Raw genomic sequence first — 19,805 nt, 5'->3', positions numbered from 1 at the left:
ATTTGTTTAATATGATAAATCTCAAGTTATACCCATCTTCCTGAAGACAATGTACTCTTCTTCTCTACATCCGAATAAAGCTCCATGTGTACACATCACATTTCCCTGGCCCATTTCTCTGTTGATAGATTCCTAAGCTGCTTCCATACCTCAGCTCTTATGAGCAGTTCAGATGTGCAGGCGTCTCTAAGGGTGTGCTGACTTAGACTCCTTTGGATGTATTTCCAGGAGTGGTGCAGTACAGCACATGGGGATCATAGGTTTAGTTCTCCAAGGTAAGACCACACTGATTTCCACAGAGGCTGCATGCATTTACAATCCGCCCACAGTGGGGGAGGGCTCTGAAGAAGGCTCTTGAGATGGAGGCTGGGCAAAGAGCGCTTTGCCTCTGCAGAGTCGAAGGTCTCCCTCAGGCAGGGCTGTAAAGATGGAGGATGTGGGGTATATACACATCCTGGCTGGATCTCTCGGGAAATCTCTTCCTAAGGCTTGCTAGCACCAGAGTCAAAGTCTCAGAAGCCGAAAAGGTAGGAAGGAGGTTGCCATCACATGTCCCTCTGTGTGTGTGTCCTCCCAGAGCACAGATTTCAGGGACTGGGAGTGGGGCAGATGAGCTCTAAGAATACTGGGACTTTTCTTTCTGGTGTGATGCTCTTTTGAAAAGGCTCCAGCATCACACCCTGCCTCTCCTTCCAGCCAAGGAGAGATGCCATCTCTATTGCGAATCCAAGGAGACAGGGGAGGTGGTGTCCATGAAGCGCATGGTGCACGATGGGACACGCTGCTCCTACAAGGATGCCTTCAGCCTCTGTGTGCGTGGGGACTGCAGGGTGAGTGACATGAGTCAGTGTGGACCAAGGCTCAAGGTTGCCACCTCCTGGAATCAGCTCTTGATCTGTTCAGGAACCGCTGCCTAGGGAATGGTGCTGCCCATGGTGGACTGGGCTGTCCTACATTGATTAACAACCAAGACAGTCTTCCACGACACACTTTTTGGTTCTGGCACACACAGATGACGAGTCCAGTAGAGTGTAGGATCTGGGCTCAGACTAAGCTCTCCATGCTTACGAGGCAAGCCTCAGCATCTCCAGGCATCTTCAGGGAGTGAGCAGGATGTAGGAACAATGTCAAGGACACCCTTCACTAGGTTCTGACTCTTGACGATTCCACCAACCTCATTGTTGCTCCATTGGAACAAAGCGTCTTAAGCTTTGGGTGAAACCTCTCATGGCCACCTTGGGGGTGTGCTAGTTGGGTAAGGGCAGTGTGGGCTAAGGGCAGAGGTGCTGTAAGGATAGGATAGGATCTGTGCTCTACACGAACTGAGGCAGGAAGAGGCAGATCATCATGGTCATGCCGGATCTGCCTCTTTCCAAAATCCTTCATCCCCCATGTCAGGAGCTGCTAAGAAGAGATATACAGATCCCACTGTGGGAGGGATCAGGTACTATGGGAGATGGGGGGCTCAGGCAAGAACGCGGTCTTAAAGGTCCCCTGCCCTCTTTTGCCCTGCAGAAGGTGGGCTGTGATGGGGTAATTGGCTCCCGCAAGCAGGAGGACAAGTGTGGCGTGTGTGGAGGTGACAACACCCACTGTAAAGTGGTGAAGGGCACGTTCACGAGGTCCCCTAGGAAGCAAGGTGAGGAGCCCATCTTCAGTCCTAGGGTGGAAAGTCAACAGCGCCTTGAGGGGCTAGGACCCCCGAATGCCCACACCCCTGGGGACACTGTATAAATCCGTGACTATTTGGGGCTTGGGGCTGTGAGGGTCAGGGGGAAAGGGAACCTGATTGGGGATCTTGAGTCTGAACCACAATAGATATGGAGAATGGAGAACAGGGCCTGGGCTACAGGTGGACCTCAGAAGCCTGAGGTCAAGGGCCCACAAATGTCAGTCCACCTCAGCACTCCCTCCAGGATGCCCAGCTGCATGTTATTGGCTCCCTCTCTCCTGTCCACGAATGGCTACCATCAGGACTTCCCTGAATCTAGCACATGGGGAGCACCCACAAGCCTCATCCAAAACACAGCAGCCTGGTACTGATGCTGGGCTTCCATATGACCCAGGCCTATGGGTTGGCCCACAGCAGCTAACTGCATCTGTGGTCTGTCAGTCTGACTCTGACATGGAGCAACACCTCTTTGGTTTTCTTATGAAAGGCCACAGAGCAAACATGTAGACTCTGGTGAGGTGCCCTGAACCAGGAATAGTCTTGCAGGTCAGACGCTCAGCACTGGCCTTGCCGCCCCCACACATGGAATTCTAACATGGTTTGCGGATGGAGGGGCTGAGGTGCAGATAGTCCACGTGGCTTGCCTGGGGCCTCCCTCCTACATAGAGCATCTTAGACTCCCAGCATGACTAGGAGCTAGATTCCCACCTGAGTGTTCAGTGGAGGAGATTTCTAGTTGACCCCTCTCCTACCAAGTGCAGTTGGGAGTGTCTATGGTGGAGCTGCCTCGGAGGGCGTGTGCCTTGGAGTGGTTTCCTGTCTTCTCACCTGGCTTCCTTTCTACCCCCAAAGAGTACATCAAGATGTTTGAGATCCCGACTGGAGCCAGGCACCTGCTCATCCAGGAGGCCGACACCACCAGCCACCATCTGTGTGAGTCAGAGCCCAAATGTCTCAACACCTGTGAGACCCCATTTTTCCGGGAGTCAGAGTAGCAAAGGTCAGAGCAGAGTACCCAAGCCCAAGGGCTTGGATTGTGTGGCCAGGTCCTGAGATCAACAGCCCTGATGGACAGATGTGCCTCAGCCCTAGTCCACCTGGCCCAGTTCACTTCCTGGGCTTTCATACATGCACCTTCTTGGGGAGGTCAGAGCTTGAGACCAGAGGGCTCCTCTGGCAGCAGCTGCAGCCCTGTGTCCCAGACAGGCCATACCCCTTCAGTTTGCAGAAGCGTGGAAGACCACCCTGTCCAGGGGGCACTGGACCCATGCAGACGTTAGCCTGGTTTTGGTAGAGCGACCAAGAGCAGGGTGTGACTTTCAAAGCAAGTTGGGCTACTATTGGCGAGGACAGACCACCCAGTGGCAGCTATGGGGGGGGGCAGCTGGGAAAAACCGTATGACCCTCTCCCCACTAGCAGCAGCACACTGGAGCGCCTGTGTGCTCCCTTTTACCATTCTCAGCTGTCAAGAACCTGGAGACAGGCAAGTTCATCTTAAATGAAGAGAATCACTTGGACCCCAATTCTAGAACCTTCATCGCCATGGGTGTGGAGTGGGAATACAGGAATGAAGATGAGAGGGAAACGCTGCAGACCATGGGCCCGCTCCACGGAACCATCACCGTCCTGGTGAGTGCCGTGCCAGTCCGTGGGTGCGCATGGCCCCAGGAAAAGATGGGAGCTCTGGGATGCCCACGCTCCCTCTGCGTTCTTCCCAGGCTTCAGCCTCTTTCCCTCCAAGTCAGTCATGAGTGGGCATTTCCTGCACTAGCTCTTACTGACTGTAGGTAGTCTCATACATTCACAGCTGGTGTACATCAGATACATTAATCTCTGCTGTTGTACTGAAATTCGCATACCCAAGAGATCAGAAACCAGTGACCAGTCACACTGGACTTTGTGTCCAAACGGTACTGGATTCTAAGTCCCCTGGGTGCAGGATCACAAGGCTGCTCCTGGTAATGCAGAGTCCTGAGGGGGCTGGATTTTCAAGTCACTTTAAATTTTTTAGTTCTAATTAATTGCTTGAATCATGTAGTTTGTTTATCAAAACAAACAAACAACACACTGAGCCAGGCATGCATGGTGTCATGCATCTGCAATCCCAGCACTCAGGAGACAAAGCAAGAAGATTAAAGCAAGCTCCAGGGTAACCGGTCTACACAGAAAGTTCCAGGTCAGCTGGGCAACTTAGCAAGACTCTGTCTCAAAAATGAGTGTGAGCTGGAGTGGGAGGGCTAGTGACTCAAGGTAAAAATACTGGAACTTGTACCCCAGCACCCACAGCAGGCAGTTCACAAATGCCTGTAACTCTAGCTCTGAGGGATTCGACACCCACTTCAGGTCTCTAAGGGCAGGTGCAGGGTTTTTCTGTAACTTTGGAGCTTGTCCTGGAACTTGCTCTATAGACCAGACTGGCCTTAAACTCACAGAGATCCACCTGCCTCTGCCTCCCAAGGGCTGGGATTAAAGGTGTGTGTCACAACCGCCCAGCTAATTTAAATTTTTTAAATGGTGTGACCGGCAGACTGTGAGGTCCTAGTTCTATATAGATTCTCCTTTGTGGCTGTATCCTCATTAGCCCGTAAACATGTCATACAAAAGTGCTTTGGCTGCACCTAAACTACGGCCAGGACTCTCTGCCACCGTCAGGATCACTAGAGAGTTGCACCACATCCCACTAGCCAGGGAAAAGGTCCAAATTTCAGGCTCCAAGTGCCATTGTAAAGTTGAAAAACCTTTCAAGATGACCGTCAGGGACTGTCTGTCTCCCCTGGTTGTCAGTCTGCCTGATGCCTCTGAGTTGGCTATAGAGGAAGGATGAGAAGCTGAGCAGCCGTACTCATGACCATGTTGGGGTGGGCCCAGGTTATCCCCGAAGGAGACTCTCGGATCTCACTGACATACAAATACATGATCCATGAGGACTCACTCAATGTCGACGACAACAATGTCCTGGAAGACGACTCTGTGCGCCATGAGTGGGCCCTGAAAAAGTGGTCTCCCTGCTCCAAGCCCTGCGGTGGAGGTGAGGAGGTTCTTACTGCTGGGGCTCTTGGCCTTGATCGGAGGTGGGCACCCCTGGGTTGAGACTCTCTGTGAGCCTAGAGGAGGTTGGGGCTGTTTGAATGGGCTTGAGAGTCAAGTGTCCTGGGCCAACAGTGCCCTCCTGACGACAGCTCTGAGGCCAGGGAGTTTGCCCTGACAACTATGAGAAGGATGTGGGGGAAAGACACAGCAGTGACCTCCACTGAAGAGACCAAAGGCTTAGCCTAGGCTGGGAAAGGTCCGTGAGTTGGGAAGGGCAGGTGCTTGGGACATCAGGTAAAATGTAGTCAGAATGGCCTGTAGGGTGTAGGTCACATCACAGACAGCATCAGGAGGCATAGAGCGAGGCAGCTTGATGAGAGGCTGACGTGTGAGTGGATCAAGCAGCAGTACTAGCAAGACTCCAGAAGCATGGGGGACACTTCTGGGGAGCCCCCTAAGTCTATTCAGAAAACCCCCACAAACCTGATCAATCTAGAGTTGGGGACTGGGAGAGATAGAGAGAAAGAGGTCTCCGCTGACATCAAAGAATTTGTCAGGTGGCGGGGAAACCTCATCCTGAGCTATAATACTCTCAGTTTTCTGTTCTGCCTCCATGGTGCACCATCTTCCCACCCCACCTGGATCTCACCAGCAGGCCCTTCTGATTCTGGCTGCAGTTGCCAAGGCTCTATCTGCACCATCATCCTGTTGGCCTTTGTGGGTCCACTCTAGGTCCCGGAATGACCTTCTAATGAATCAGGGCCGGAGAGACAGATGTGTGGGTAACATACTTGCCTTTGCAAGGATGAGTACCAGATTCCAGAAACTGTGTACAAGTAGGATGGGAATGGAAGCGCGCCTATAATTCCAGCCTTGGAAGGCCAGAGATCAGGGAATCCCCGGAGCAAGCTGGTTATTGATACTAACCACAGTGGCAAGCTCTAGATTTGATTGTCAGATCCTGTGTCAATCAATGAAATGGAAGAGGAATCAAGGATGATTGCAAACATCATCTGCGGGCCTCCACAGAGTGCACACATGCACACACACACACACACACACACACACACACACACACACACACGCTCATACATACATATGAAAAACTAAAATAAAGGCATGAACCAGACCCTTCCCTGTCCTGCATTGTGACACCTCCAGTAGCTCCCTCCTTTTGTGAGACCAAAGCCAAAATTCTCCCTGTGGCCTCTGAGGCCCAGGCAGGCATCTGGGCACACTGATGTTCTATGCCTTACCTCCCAACTTGGCCATACCAGCTTCGGGTGTAGTATTTGGTTTCTGTCATTGTAATGAACCCCTGAGAAAATCAACTTATAAAAAAAGAAAACTGTATTTCCACTCACAATTTTGGAGGCTTTGTCCCATGGTTAATGGGTCCCAATGCTCTGAGCTGTGTCCATGCAGCCCATCATAACAGGAGCATATAGGCAGCAGAAGGAGCAGCTCTCCACCTTACCTTAGCCTAGCAGGTGAGAGAGGGAAGAAAGGGCTGGGTTCCGGTCCCGGCTTTCAAGACCACATCCTCAGTGATTGCTCAGGCCCCACCCCCTTCAGATAGCCCTGCAGGATGGAGACCAGGCCTTTCATATCCTTGCTTGATCCACAGCAACTGCTTGTCCTAAACACACATTGCTTCTCTGGGGGAAATCTGTGCTATCTCACTGTCTCCTCCACCCCTCTTCGCGGGTCAGCACCACTTAATCCTCTGCTTCCCAAGATTCCTTTGGATGCCCAGTTTAGGGCAGACTGCCTGGCTGTGCTTAGATTCTCTTGTAGACTCACTAGGTACTATGGAAATTCAGGTTCTGTTATTCTCTGTCCTGGGGTAGGGTGCCGTGCATTGAAGGAGGTTGAGCGGTACTCCCAGCCTCTAGCCACTAGATACCCTAGATATTTCCCAGGAGTCTTGGGGTAGAACAGCACCCACATGGAGAAAGACTGTAGGCGTCAGTGACAACAAGGAGCCACGCAGACCAGGTGCCCTGTGTTGATCAGACCCCAAGATAGAGCAAATGGCTAAGTGATGGAGGGGACCATCAAGAGAGCCTGCATTCTTGCCCTCCCTTTGAAGGGGTGAAAGGTGAGTTCCTACTTAGATTCCCCAAGGCTCCTGCCTCGGTTTCTAAGTCATTTTAAGGGCAAGGAGGAATAGAGCATGGTGGCCCAAGCCTGTCTGCCGTCTTAGCCCTTGGAGGACTGAAGCAGAGGGATTACAAGTTTGAGGGAATACCAGACAAAGAATGAGTTCAGTGCTAACCTGGACTATATAGAAAGAAAGCAGATGCGAAAGGAGAGTGGAGTTAACACTGCTGGTGGAAGCCCAACCTCTCCAGCCCCCTTGGGGGTCCCACTGCCCCATTGAGCCCCTTCAAGCTCTCTATCTTCAGGGTCCCAGTTCACCAAGTATGGCTGCCGCCGGAGGCTGGACAGCAAGATGGTGCACCGAGCCTTCTGCAGTGCCCTGGCCAAGCCCAAAGCCATCCGCCGAGCTTGCAACCCTCAGGAGTGCTCCCAGCCTGTGTGAGTGGTGGGAGAGGGCCACAGCCCAGGTACATTGTCGGGGGAGGGGATGATTGAAACTGGGCCTGCCAGAAGCCCTGGCCTGGTGTCTCATGGTGTGTTAGGATTTTTACCCACCACACCATGGCTTAAAGGTGCAGGCCCACTTCTGACCCACTAAATGGAAGCTCCATGTGCATCTCATAAAAGACAAAAACTGTTAACACTTAGGTGGGGAAACTGAGGCCCAGAGGGCCTGGGCTGACTTCCGATGCTGTCCTAGATGTTCCTAAGCAACAGTGCTGATTCTCAGACCCTCGGACTGGCAAGCTGCATTTCTGGGCCCAGGTCAGGGAAGGTGGCTGAATAGAGGACAAGCAGGGACAGGGGCTCAGAGAGCCCACAGAGCCCTTGAGCTTTGCTGGGGAGGGTGCATAACGCCCTCAGATGATGAAACCGTGGTCAGGATAAGGACCCTGAGGGAACAGACAAGTGGCAGAACACTTTAGGCCACTAGCCCCAGGAGAACCTGTTGGATTCTGATAGGTAGGGGCGTATCTGAGGCTTAGCTTCCTCTCCACATAAGCCTGCACACATGGCAGGCGCTTTTATGAATCGAGGGAGAGCCTCAGTTGTCGGAGGGCACGGGCTGACATCTCTGCTCTTACTGCCCACCTGGGCCACAGCCAGACTGTTTTCCTGACCACCTGCCACTCCACCCGGCAGGTGGGTCACCGGTGAGTGGGAGCCTTGCAGTCAGAGCTGTGGGCGAACCGGCATGCAGGTGCGCTCCGTACGCTGTATTCAACCCCTGCACAACAACACCACCCGCTCTGTGCACACCAAACACTGCAACGACCACCGTCCTGAGAGCCGTAGGGCCTGCAACCGTGAGCTCTGCCCTGGGCGGTGGCGGGCTGGGTCCTGGTCCCAGGTAAGCTGTTCTCTTGACCCCATGCTCTTGACCCCAAACTGAGCTTGGAAATGCCTGAGCTAGACAGCCATTCCATTGCTACAACTCCTGTCCCCCTGGCCACAGCTCAGGTTTCAGGGCACCAGTGAGAGCCATAGCATGGAAGTCCAGGCCTTCCATCAGGGAACCAGCTACATAGTGATGGAGTGAGGGACCTCAGATCCCAGAAGAACAGAGAGCAGACATTTACCATGCATAAATTGCACTGATGGTTTAATTTACCTAATAAGCATGCCCCAGCCTGCCCCAAGGCCTTAAGCATGCAGAAACTTTATTATTATTATTATTATTATTATTATTATTAATCTTTATCAGATAGAACTTTCCATGAGTTAGGTCCCCAGAAATTGCACAAGAGTCATTCCACAAAACAGGCTGCTGCTTGGGGATGTGAGGAGCTTGAGAATCCCAAGTCTGCTGAGTTGACTCTTCCCCAGATTCCCAGTAAGGGTGCAGGGCTGGGTTGAATGAGTCACAGTGCCAGGAGCTGGGGTATGAGTGGACTTCTGGTTCCTCCTCGGGGACATGAAGTGTGGGGTGGGGAGCTAGAAGGTACTGGAGCCTGTGTGTAGAGAGGAAGTTAGAGGAGAGATTGCCAAAGGCTCCAGGACTGGATCAGAGATGTTGCAGGAGCCCCAGCCTAATACAGATTTTCCTGGGCCTTCAGCATCCTTTAGCGAGAGAAGTGTGTTAAACCATTTTCCTTTAGCATAATGAGGTGCTTGAGAGCCTTTTGTGGAGAAGGTTGTGGGCAGACGCACTTTAATAGTCTCTCCTTATAATGGCATTGCTTTCCTCCATCATCTAGATTATCCTATCTCTGCTCTGAAGCTGGCATACAAAGTAAAGGGTTTTATTATGGCGTCTTCACACACGTGTTCTAATTCACTTCCCTTTCCCGTTGCTCTCTCCCTTTTTCCTGTCCCCAAATAGTACCCCTCAAGAGTGTCATGATCTTCACATACATACACACACACACACACACACACACACACACACACACACACACACACAGAGTTCCACATAAGGGGAGAAACAGAATTTGTCCTTTTGAGCCCAGATTATTTTACTTAATAGGATCTCTAACTGTGTCCATTTTCTAGCAAGTGCCATGATTTTTTATTTCCTTATGACTGAATAAAATTCCATCACGCGGGATCTAGGAAGATGGCTCTGATGGTTAAAGCAACTTGTTGTGCAAGCACAGAGACTGGGGTTTGGATTCCCCAGCACTCATGTAAATGCCTGCTAGGTATAACAGCCTTCCGGTAGTTCCTGAGCTCAGAGTAAGAGATGCAATCCCAGGAGTGAGCTTGCTAACTAGATTAGCTGTGTCCGCAAACTCAGAGTTTGGATGAGAAACCCTGACTCGATGAATAAGGTGGGGGGGGGGTGGCCAAGAAGACTCTGAATGCCAGCCTCAGACCTCCACATGCATGTACACCTGCCCATCATATATGCACCCACGCATACAAACACATACATATGTGTACCACTTTTTTTCTCTCTCTCTTTGCATCTGTTGGTGGACAGGTAGGCTCGATCCATTTCCTGGCTAGTGCAGATATAAACACAGATGTGCAGGTACCTCTGTGGTATGTTGACTTAGAGTCCTTTGGGTATAGACGCAGGAGCAATGGGCCAGATAGCAATTCTGTTTTTACTTTCCTGGGGACTGATTCTCCATAGGGATTTATGGCAGTGTAGAGGGTTTCTGGCTACCTTATAAAGAGGCTTCTTTAGTTCATGGTTTTGAAGGGTTTAGGCCATGGTGCTGGCATTATCAACTTTGCCCTTATGAGGGAGGACCTTATGACATATGGCACCATAATGGGCTACATGGGAGAGTGAGCCCATGAAGAAGCAGGCAGCCAAGGTCCAAACAGGTCAAGAAAAGTCCCCACTAGGTTTTGCCCCCCCATTATCACCACCTTGGGGACAGAGCTGCCAACACACATGTCTGGAATGACATGTTTAAATTATATCCAAACTATGGGAGGAAGGGAGGACCCAAATGTGCTGGCATCACAGTAGCCCTGAGGAATGGGCATATGCATTCTAGGAGAGCCCCCAAGGGACAAGACCCACACCATCTCCCATGGGTCACCAGTCACTGCCCCGGGAGCATGAGGCCCAGTATGGGAGATAACCCTGATTAATGGTTCTGTACCTACAGTGTTCGGTAACCTGTGGCAACGGTACCCAGGAGCGACCAGTCCTCTGCCGCACCGCAGATGATAATTTCGGTGTCTGCCGGGAGGAGCGGCCCGAGACAGCAAGGATCTGCAGGCTTGCACCCTGTCCCCGTAAGCCCTGTGCACCCCTGGCTCCCAGCATGTAACAGCCTAGGAGAGGGGAAGTGGGGGCCTGGTGCAGTTAAATTCTACCCTTCTTCCAAAATGGCTGGGCTTGTCATGGGTTCGTGGGTGAACTTGAACTTGAGCACTCCCAGCCAGGGCTGAGATTTTCCCTAGAAAGAAATAGGATGGGGCCTGGGGTGGTTGGCGGTTGACACATGAGCGTCCTTAGGCAGGTCCTGGTGTGCACAGAAGAGAAGTCTCAGCCCAACCCTGCCTTCATGGTATGATGTTACAGCACTAAACTCCAATGACCCACAGTGAACCACAGCACAGCAGGAGTGTGGCCTATGCAATAGAGATGCCAATGCAGGAAGGGGATGCCCATGTGAGTAGAGGGTGCCCTGTGTTCTTTGACAACAGCAGCCAAGAACACTGTGCAGATGTCTGGTCCAGTATCACATGGGTTTCAACATCTTGGTCCACACCGCAGCTCAAGGCTAGAACCCCATCTCCACTATTCTCTTCTACAGAGGACAGAGTGCAAGAGGTCCTGTTAGGGGTGGCAGGATTTGTCATCCTCACCATGTTTCTCCAGTGACAAGTTTGAGTTACAAGGAACCCTGGAAGTAAGGTGGGGTGAAGAGGGTGAAGGAGCAGGACATGAATTAGTAGGTGGACAGGCCCAAAGTGGATAATTGCAGAGACATTGCTGGGTCCCAGGACACAGACAGGCAGGAGACTAGACCAGTTTATTCAGGAATAGGAACCTTGCTTCCCTATAGCCCTGGGCCCCAGGATGCCTGCAGGCGAGCTGCTTTGCTGTGGATGCTGTGGTGGTGGTCCTTAATGGTGCCCTGGCAGCTGCAGCCTCCTCTTTTCCTTCCAGGAAACATCTCGGATCCCTCCAAGAAGAGCTACGTGGTTCAGTGGCTGTCCCGGCCTGACCCTGACTCACCCATCCGGAAGATCTCGTCAAGTAACCGACCCGTTTATAACTCTGCCTCTGCCCTCCAGTGCATGCCCTGCGCCTTGTGGAGCTTGCCTTGGGCTCCCCTCCTCTCTCTCTATGGAAAGCTTCCCTGACTCCTGCTGAGCGCTCTCTGGGTGAATCTGTTTCCGCTGGGCCTGTGTGCTCAGCCTGCTCCTTCTGAGCTTGTCCGGCTTGGTGGCGGCAAGCAAGGGCCAGCCTCAAGGAGGCCTGGTCTGGGGACACTGGCCTCTTGTAGGGGGGCCAGGACCTGGTTTTGCGATGGCTTGAAAAAGGGGCAAAGATCTGTTGTGGTGCCGGAGGGGCCTGAGGCCACTGTGCGAGTGTGACCACCTCGCCATGGCGACCGCCTCATTGGGCCACATCCCTCCAGGCTGAAGCTGCGGGTCAACTCCAAGGGGAAGCCAGCCCCATCCCCTTTCAGACGCCACCACCATTGAGGTGAGACCACAGGGGTCTCTATGGTGTGCGTTTTTTTGCATCTCCTGTGCCGGGGTGACAGACCCCAAGTTTCCTGCGGTGTCAGGGGCTTCCCGGCTGCTGCTGCTGTCACTGCTGCTGTTGCCCTTCGCTGAGTGTGTCCTTTCTGACTTGTGAAACCATGGCCTGCTTCCGTCCGGCCTTTGCACCCAATCTACACGGCCCTCGGCCCCCATCCCCCTGTCCTCTCATATGGAGGAGGAGGCAGGGAGACAGGTCCCTGAAATGGGATGTCATGGACACACCACCACTTCCATTCTCGGTCCATTTGCTCCAATGGCCTTTTTCTTGTTGTGTGCATACAACCCGTTCAGAGGATTGAAAGTGAGATTGATTGATTGATGATTGACTGATTGACAGATATGGATGTGCCTCACCTACCAGTGTGAACAACTACAGAATACCTCAATTTTTATTGCTTTTTTGCTTAGAAACACTATGTAGAAGATGCCTTAAAGTTGAAAGCTAACAGAATTGGCTGCTGACTCCAGCCTCAGGTGGGGGATGTGATCCGGGTAGGAGGCAGGCACTGAAGATCTAGGGGGACCCCACCCATTTTGCCCACCTTTTGCCAAGGGTAAGGTTTCTAAGTCCAGAGGGCCTTGCTCCCTCTCTGAACCATCCGCGTGTGAAGGGCCTTAGCAGGCCCTCCATCTATCTCTGACATAAGGGGTCCTCCTCTGACGCCCACCTAGCCAGTTGGCGCGGACTGTTTTGCGGAGACTCCTACAAGGAGCTCCCACAGCGCGGCCTTACACCCAGAGGGTGACACACCTGGGTCCTTAGCCGTGACCAATGTAGCACTCCCAACTGACAGTCCTACCAGCCCCAGCTGGCCCCAGCCACCTTCATCTGTTAATAACTCTAATTCCTGCTGGACCATGCAGCCAAGCCTCCTCCTCCTTCCCCTGGCACTGATTACTGTTATGTAAATAATTGGTGTGTAACTGCAAATTAATCCTCTCACGACTGTTAACTTCCAACTTTGACGAGGCGATGTGAGTGACCTGTGTGGTTGCAGATGGTGCAACATGGTCCTGGGCATTTGCCTCCTGTCTGTACGCACTTTGGTTTATCAGGGATATTTTATTAGTATTTTGTATGTACTTAATGACGTATTATGTAGGTTTTGTTGTCGTCATTGCTTTTCTGTTTTTTTTTCTTTTTCTTCCTTTCCATGAGACATTAGTGTGTGCCAAAGTGACTGTGAAAACGACCTTTTATTCTTACTAATGATGGAAAGACCTCTTGTCATGCATCCCACAAATAAACTCAATAAAAGTTCAGTTCAACTGGGAGCTTGGGTTTGGTCAGCTGGCGGCTTGTTCTTTTCGCCTTCCTGGCAGGCAGCACCGAGGTGCCATGTGGCACCATCCAGTAGCACTAATCACCTGGTTTCTGGCTCCAGTGACTTCGTGCCCTCCCCGCCCAACATAGATGTTTAGAGCCCATTTTTCACTAACACACATACCAAAAAAATTTCAAAGTAGGGCTGTTGTACTCCGCCTTGAGTGTTGAGCTGCCGGTGCTGAGTACCTTGCAGAGATGTCTAGGTTTTCTGCTCCTTGGTGCTGCCTAGGTTGGCTTCTTCTTTTCTTGGGGTCAGAGCAGAAATGTGGGGTACAGGTTATGTCTCCTGAGTCACTGTCAGGCCCTTGCCCCGCCTTGAGATACCTATTCATCAAGAGTAGATTCTTCTCAACCCAAGAATGGGAGAGGGGTGTGGTCTTGGGAAAGTTGGTTTAGGAGAAGCAGGGCAGTGGTCGTGTGTGTGTGTGTGTGTGTGTGTGTGTGTGTGTGTGTGTGTGTACATACATGTGCACATCCCTGCCTGCCTGTACTGCCTAAGTTTTGCTCTTAATAGTCACAGGGCCTGTGTCTTCTCACCTACCACAACAACCAGGCAGTGGGTCAGAGTCCAGCAGGGACCTCCTCACCTGAGGCCTGTCTTGTCCTGTGGGTGGGACTCCTGCTCCATGTTCCTCAGTGCTGGGGAACAGTAAGAAAGGCCAGGAGGTAATGAGAAAGAACAATAGGAGGAGATGGCCCAGCACCTAAGAAATAGGATTGGCAGCCTAGGCTCTAGGCTCCAGCAGTGTCACAGGAGCTATGGTTGGGTCTACTGCCCATAGCTCTGCTTGTCAATCAAAGGAATCATAGCTGAAGAGAAACAGGAGCCCCAGGATAGTCGTGTGGACAACTCTGTGTCCCTCAGTCCATCTCTCCAGAGATGAGTCATGACTAGCTGCCCTCTAAGGGAACCCAGGGGGCCACCTGCACAGGGCACTTCTAAGATCTATGATGGAGGGGAAGGTGCCACTCATTTTATAAATGAGTTTCATGAGGTTTAGAATGATGAAATGGGCTCGTGAGCCCACCACTCATGATGTATTTGCTCCCACCAAGGGATCCCTCCTGTTTCTCTTTACCCTTTATGACATCAGAGAAATTCTTGCTTTGTGCCTTTCCCAACATCTGTCACACTTTACTTTTTCTGTAACTCAGAATTCTCTGCAGGACGATTCCAATAGAGATTGGTGATTTTGAAAGTGACTTTGCCTTTTTTCTGTATTCACATTTGAGGCTGTCCATGGTACGTATCTCCTATGAATGACACTAGGATCAATTTTCTCCTAAAATAAACGATAACTTTTAAAAGGCATTCAAGAAAACTACTAACAGGAAGCAATCAATAATCCAGATGGAATTCATATGCCACTAAGATTCTGGGAGGGGCACACGGGGAACTTAATGTCTCCCATCCAAGTGCTAACGAGGATTGGCCATGCTCTCAATGATTTAGCATCATTCCTTAGAAGCCAATAGTTTTGGTCACCCATGGTGGTGCATGCTTTTAATCCCAGCACTTTGGAGGCAGAGGAAGGTGGATCTCTGAGAGTTCAAGGTCAGCCTGGTCTACTAGTGAAAGCCTATCTTTAAAAATAAATCCAAGAGTTATTGCTATTTAGTTGCCACTGGGAATGGAATGGAAAATCAAATATCATAAAAATTAAAATTATCTTGGCAGCCTTTCATCCGCCAGAGCTTCGGGACACACAGCTCAGCCTGCAGGGAGTGTAATGGACAGCTCCTTTATCTAGGGGAGCTGTTTGGTCAGCAGAATTGTTTAAAAAGACACACCACTGGAGTGCTTTCAATAAGGGTTATAACCACCCCTTGATTGTGCAGATGGCTACATCCTGGAATAAAATGGTCTAGTATTTCCATATGATGTGTGCATCCTCCCAAACACTTTGTCCCCCCCCCCATTTCATATAATTCCCAATACAATGTAGCACACACATATAGCTGTTTTACTGTGTGTTTTTTTTTTAGAATAATGACCATAAAGGAGCCTGTTTAATACAGTGTTTCTCCCAAATCCTGCTCATGGTTAACTGGATCCAAGGATGTAGAACCTGTGGACACAGAGGGCTGACTGATATATTTTTCTTGGTTGTTATTCATACACCAAGCTCTTAACCCATGACCTTTTTGATTCACTTACTGGTTTGTTGGAAAACTGGCAGTTTTCAAAACTGAAGTCATGTAGTTCAGTCAGAGGAAATCAGACAGAGAAGTCTACCTGGTACGCCAAGTGGAAGGGGGGCATCCTGCAGTCAACTGAACAGTATCTTTGGCCAACCACTAATGGAGGGCTGCCCTTGACCCAGAGTTAACCAACATTATCTGCAAAGAGCCAGACAACAAATATTTTAGGCATTGGAGCCCATTTGGTCTCTGTCACATCAATGCCACGATTGTTACAGTGGGAAGGTAATCGACGATAATCCATGTGGCTGTGTTTCAATAAAACTTCCTTTATAAAATCAGGTAGAATGATGCCTTTGGCCCATGGCTCCATATAGCTTTCTGACTTCTATAGGCAAACCTCAAATTGGCATGGCTGTTGGGTTTGGTCAGCTTCCAGTACCATGGCTGGATGGAGCAGTGGCAGGGACAGGATACATCAGATAAGTCTGAGCAAGTGTCCAAAGACCTGCACAAGCCCAAGTCTTCCGTCTCTGGCAGAAACACCTTGGGAGGTCAGGTCAGGACAGGTGGCTCACAGTGAGGCTCTAGCTGAGGGTGGGGGAGCTGAGCTTTAGGGGTTGGTTCATTCCAGTTGGGTTTTGTTATAGTTACTACTTGTAAGTTACCATAGAGTCAAATCCTGCCACAAAATTATATTGGGGATACGGTTAAGTCCCATCCTTAAGGTTGAACTTGGAGTCTCTAAGAACAGAAGGTCTCATGTCCGTCTGAACGTTTGAGATGCACCGAAAAGGCAGGGTCAGCTGGTGATTGATTGCAGAAGGGGAGCACTGCCGGTGGGGGTCTGTGGATGCCACCCCGCTCAGAGACTCGGACCCTGCGATTACACTGACTCTCCACACAAGCTCACTGCCTCTGTGCTGCCTCTGGACTCTGTCACATGCTTCCTCCAGCAATCTGCACTCGGCAATGGGTACCTGTTCCCCTCACCTTGTCCTTTGGTTATTTCTCCCGCTCTTCTCTTTCAGAGGACCAGTGCCAAGGCGACAAGTCAATGTTCTGTAGGATGGAAGTCTTGTCTCGCTATTGCTCCATCCCCAGCTACAACAAGCTCTGCTGCAAGTCCTGCAACCCGCCCGGCAACCTCAGCCTCATAGAGGATGCAGGCGTGGAACCTCCACCGGGGAAGCACAATGACATCGAAGTATTCATGCCCACGCTCCCGGGACCCACTGTAGCTACACAGGTGCAGCCTTTGTCAGGGCCTCCTTTGGAGGCCCCCCTCAATGCCTCCAGCATCAATGCCACGGAGGACCACCCAGAAACCAATGCTGTGGATGTCCCCTACAAGATCCATGGTGTGGATGAAGAGGTCCAGTCTACCAACCTGATCCCTCGACGGCCGAGCCTGAATGTAAAGACGAGGAACCAAAGGATCCAGGAGCTCATTAATGCAGTGCAGAGAAAAGAGAAGGCCGGAAAGTTCTAATAAAATGGAAAGATTCGCATCAATAGCTTTTTCCCCTTGCTTATAGCTATATTCCATGGGATGGCAAATCCTGTGTTGTGCTTCCAAAAGGTTTGGAAAATAGTACGAAAGGATATATATGGAGGGGGGTGGGCATGTGACAATCAGCCTAGCATGTATTTTCCAGGCTAGGAATGACCTAAATTTTGTGGTGGTCTTAGGTTTAGATTGGAATATCCAAGGTCCCTAGTTTCTGTCAATGTTGGGAGGTCAAGAGGAATACCTCTGAGAGAAAAAAAACTTGGCTCCAACTTACTAAGCAGTGGTTGAGAACCTCCATTTCCTTGGTGATGACCAGTCCCCAGCCCAAGGCATGAGACCACTGGGGACTATAAAGTGACATGATGCCTTATTTAATAGATCAGTTGCCAGGTTGAGTACACTGAAGTAGGGGTCATGAGCCAAAATGACCTCAAAGGCCAGGCAGATGAGTGAATAAGTGTGGTAGCTGCTAGAAGTGGACTTTAACCAACCAGAGAGCAGCATCTATCTAGGGCTGTTGGAACGCTCCAACCAACCAGAGCACGGCATTTATCTAGGGCTGTTGGTAGTGTCCAGCTCTAGCTGCCAGTGTGACGTTTCTGCCTTACCAACCTGGCCTTGTCCTATGTTGCACATCCAGCCATCTGGGTTTCCTGTACTCAAAATATATTAACTTGCAGGGGTGGGAGTAGTAGAAGACCTGGGAGTTTTAGGTCTACACCCACCAGGCTATAACCGCTGGTCTTTGTTTTAATTATTACCTAGTTATCTGGTGCAGTTTCGACATCCGGTGCTCATGGTGTACAGTGTTTTGATCTCAGCCGAGCATGGGCTGTGCACCTATCTAGTTCTTTCCAGGAAAGTGATGAGACTCCTATAATGGGGATATGAGGACAGTTGCAAACAGGAGCCATTGGGTCAAAGGCAACAAGGATTCTCTCCTCTCCACTCACCTTGGCCTTGCTTGCTGCCTCCCAGGCTTTGGTGTAAGAGCCCCAGTATTCTTCCCTGGCCAGCCTGGGCCAAGGCCACAGAGAGGAAGGATGTCCTCTGCTGGGGTGACCCAGCTTGTGACCCAAGGCCCAGGACTCTCCTTTTCCTGGGCTCCCAGTACCACCACCGGGGTGGTGAGGTACCAGGCTCTAAGGCCTCAGGTTAAGAGGGTGGGTTTTGCCTGTAGTCTGACCTTGGCCTTGCCCACTTCCAACATTTAGAGGTTATAGAACCCAACAGCACTGTCTGCCAGAGGAAGTATAGGGTGGGAGGTGGGAGCCCCACTTTACCTTTCATCTTCAGAAGCTCAGATAACTTTGTCTGTGGTAGAATAGTGTTTGGTGAGCCAGATGTGAAGGGGGAATTTAAAGGGAGCAGCTGGATGACAGGAGGTGCTGAGCTTTGGCTCTTATTCCCTGGCATTTTGTGAGCATGTCACTCCAACATCCCCACATGGAAAGACCCAGGGCACATTAGCTCCCTAGCTGGGTCTAACCTGACCATAATCCTGAGACTTCTAGAAGTTCTGTGTTCTCACCAATTGTAGATCTTAGATTATTTTCTTTTATTGACATCCCCCTGCCCCAGTCAATCAGAGTAAGAATCCTGAGACTTGAGTTGATGCCATTGTGGCTCATCCTCCACTGAGTTTCGAGGTGCTCAGCGTGCTTGTGTAAATCTGCATGTGCGCGTGTGTGGGGGCAGGGTGTCTATGGATGGCCTGTGGAAAGAAGTCGGCGCATAGAGACCAGCTGGACTAATGTTTAAGACGGTGCTTAACTTTCTTCCCAGAGGGTGGACAGACTCTGCCACCCTTTCCTTGCCTCCACATCCCACACATACTACTCACTGCCCAGCTCCCAAAGAACCAAACTGGAAAAATTCCTTTGAATGTCTCCTAGGATGTAGTTAAGAACAATTCTGCTTTCCTGCCTCCTTGAAGCAGAGAATGAATTCTGTGGCTGGCCCTCATTTGTTGAATCCAGGTCAGCTGGGTTTACCCACGGGTTGAAGAACTGAGTATTTCCCATCTTCGGTAGAATGCAGAGGAATGTTTAGACTTATAGTAGCCAAAATATGATTGAGTTTACCCATTCTAATGGCTGTAGGATAGTAACACTCCATTGTCCGATCCCAGTAAAGCAGGGCTTCATAGATGCCCCATGCAGGACAGCCCCAGCAAGTCAGATGCCCTGAGGGAGATGAGGTCCCACATGACATCCTTGGTGTCTTGGGCTGTGGGCCTCCAGGCCTCTATGGAGCTAGTGGTGCTCATGGGAACACAGTGCCCACTGGGCTCAGACACTGCGAGTTCCTGAGCATAGGACTATCTGGAGAATGGACTTAGAAGCAGCCCTAGGCATTCAAAGCAGCTTTTACCTCTGAGGCATTTTTGTAGCCCCAGAGGCAGGTAGGTGTCCTCTAGGAGTTTTCAGCACTGTGTAATCACCCAGACTGTCCTACGTCACCCAGAAAGAACTCCCAAGGCACCTGGGAGTCATTTTTTATTCTTAGGGAGAATCAGGCCACATTTGAAGAAAGTCCCTAGGAAATCCCGTGGAATCTCGCATATAAACCTCACATTTGTGTTTTAAGAGTTGTCTTTTGGGGTCTATTTTAAGTATATAACTGGTACTCAATAGCAATGTCTTTGTCCGAGGTAACATTCTGACTCTATTTACTCCTGTGTGACAGGTGGCCACCAAATGGAGCCAAACACGGTGCTCAACTTAAATCACAACATTTTATCTGACAACAGCCATTGCTGTGTTTTTGTTCTGTATAGTAAAACTTGACTCTTTACTTTCATAACTTATTAAAGCATCTGTGGTTTTGCAAATCA

At 50.6% G+C, this 19,805-nt stretch overlaps 1 protein-coding gene across 1 annotated transcript in view; it reads left to right on the top strand.

Annotated features, from left to right (window-relative positions):
- The window catches only part of Adamts2 (ADAM metallopeptidase with thrombospondin type 1 motif 2), a 201,100-nt gene extending 181,295 nt beyond the window's left edge, over nucleotides 1-19,805 (top strand). The window contains exons 13-22 of the mRNA XM_048451945.3: nucleotides 697-830; nucleotides 1,516-1,639; nucleotides 2,525-2,605; nucleotides 3,136-3,302; nucleotides 4,542-4,701; nucleotides 7,112-7,244; nucleotides 7,950-8,157; nucleotides 10,373-10,502; nucleotides 11,383-11,472; nucleotides 16,488-19,805. Of these exons, the coding sequence (XP_048307902.3) occupies nucleotides 697-830; nucleotides 1,516-1,639; nucleotides 2,525-2,605; nucleotides 3,136-3,302; nucleotides 4,542-4,701; nucleotides 7,112-7,244; nucleotides 7,950-8,157; nucleotides 10,373-10,502; nucleotides 11,383-11,472; nucleotides 16,488-16,948 (1,688 nt within the window). The 3' untranslated portion in view covers nucleotides 16,949-19,805. The remainder of the gene's footprint in view (nucleotides 1-696; nucleotides 831-1,515; nucleotides 1,640-2,524; nucleotides 2,606-3,135; nucleotides 3,303-4,541; nucleotides 4,702-7,111; nucleotides 7,245-7,949; nucleotides 8,158-10,372; nucleotides 10,503-11,382; nucleotides 11,473-16,487) is intronic.

This window comes from Myodes glareolus, chromosome 9 (genome assembly GCF_982192425.1).
Source record: "Myodes glareolus chromosome 9, mMyoGla1.1, whole genome shotgun sequence".
Taxonomy (NCBI): Eukaryota; Metazoa; Chordata; class Mammalia; order Rodentia; family Cricetidae; genus Myodes; species Myodes glareolus.
The sequence above is the reverse complement of the archived record's forward strand: the minus strand, read 5'-3'. Positions and strand labels throughout refer to the sequence as shown.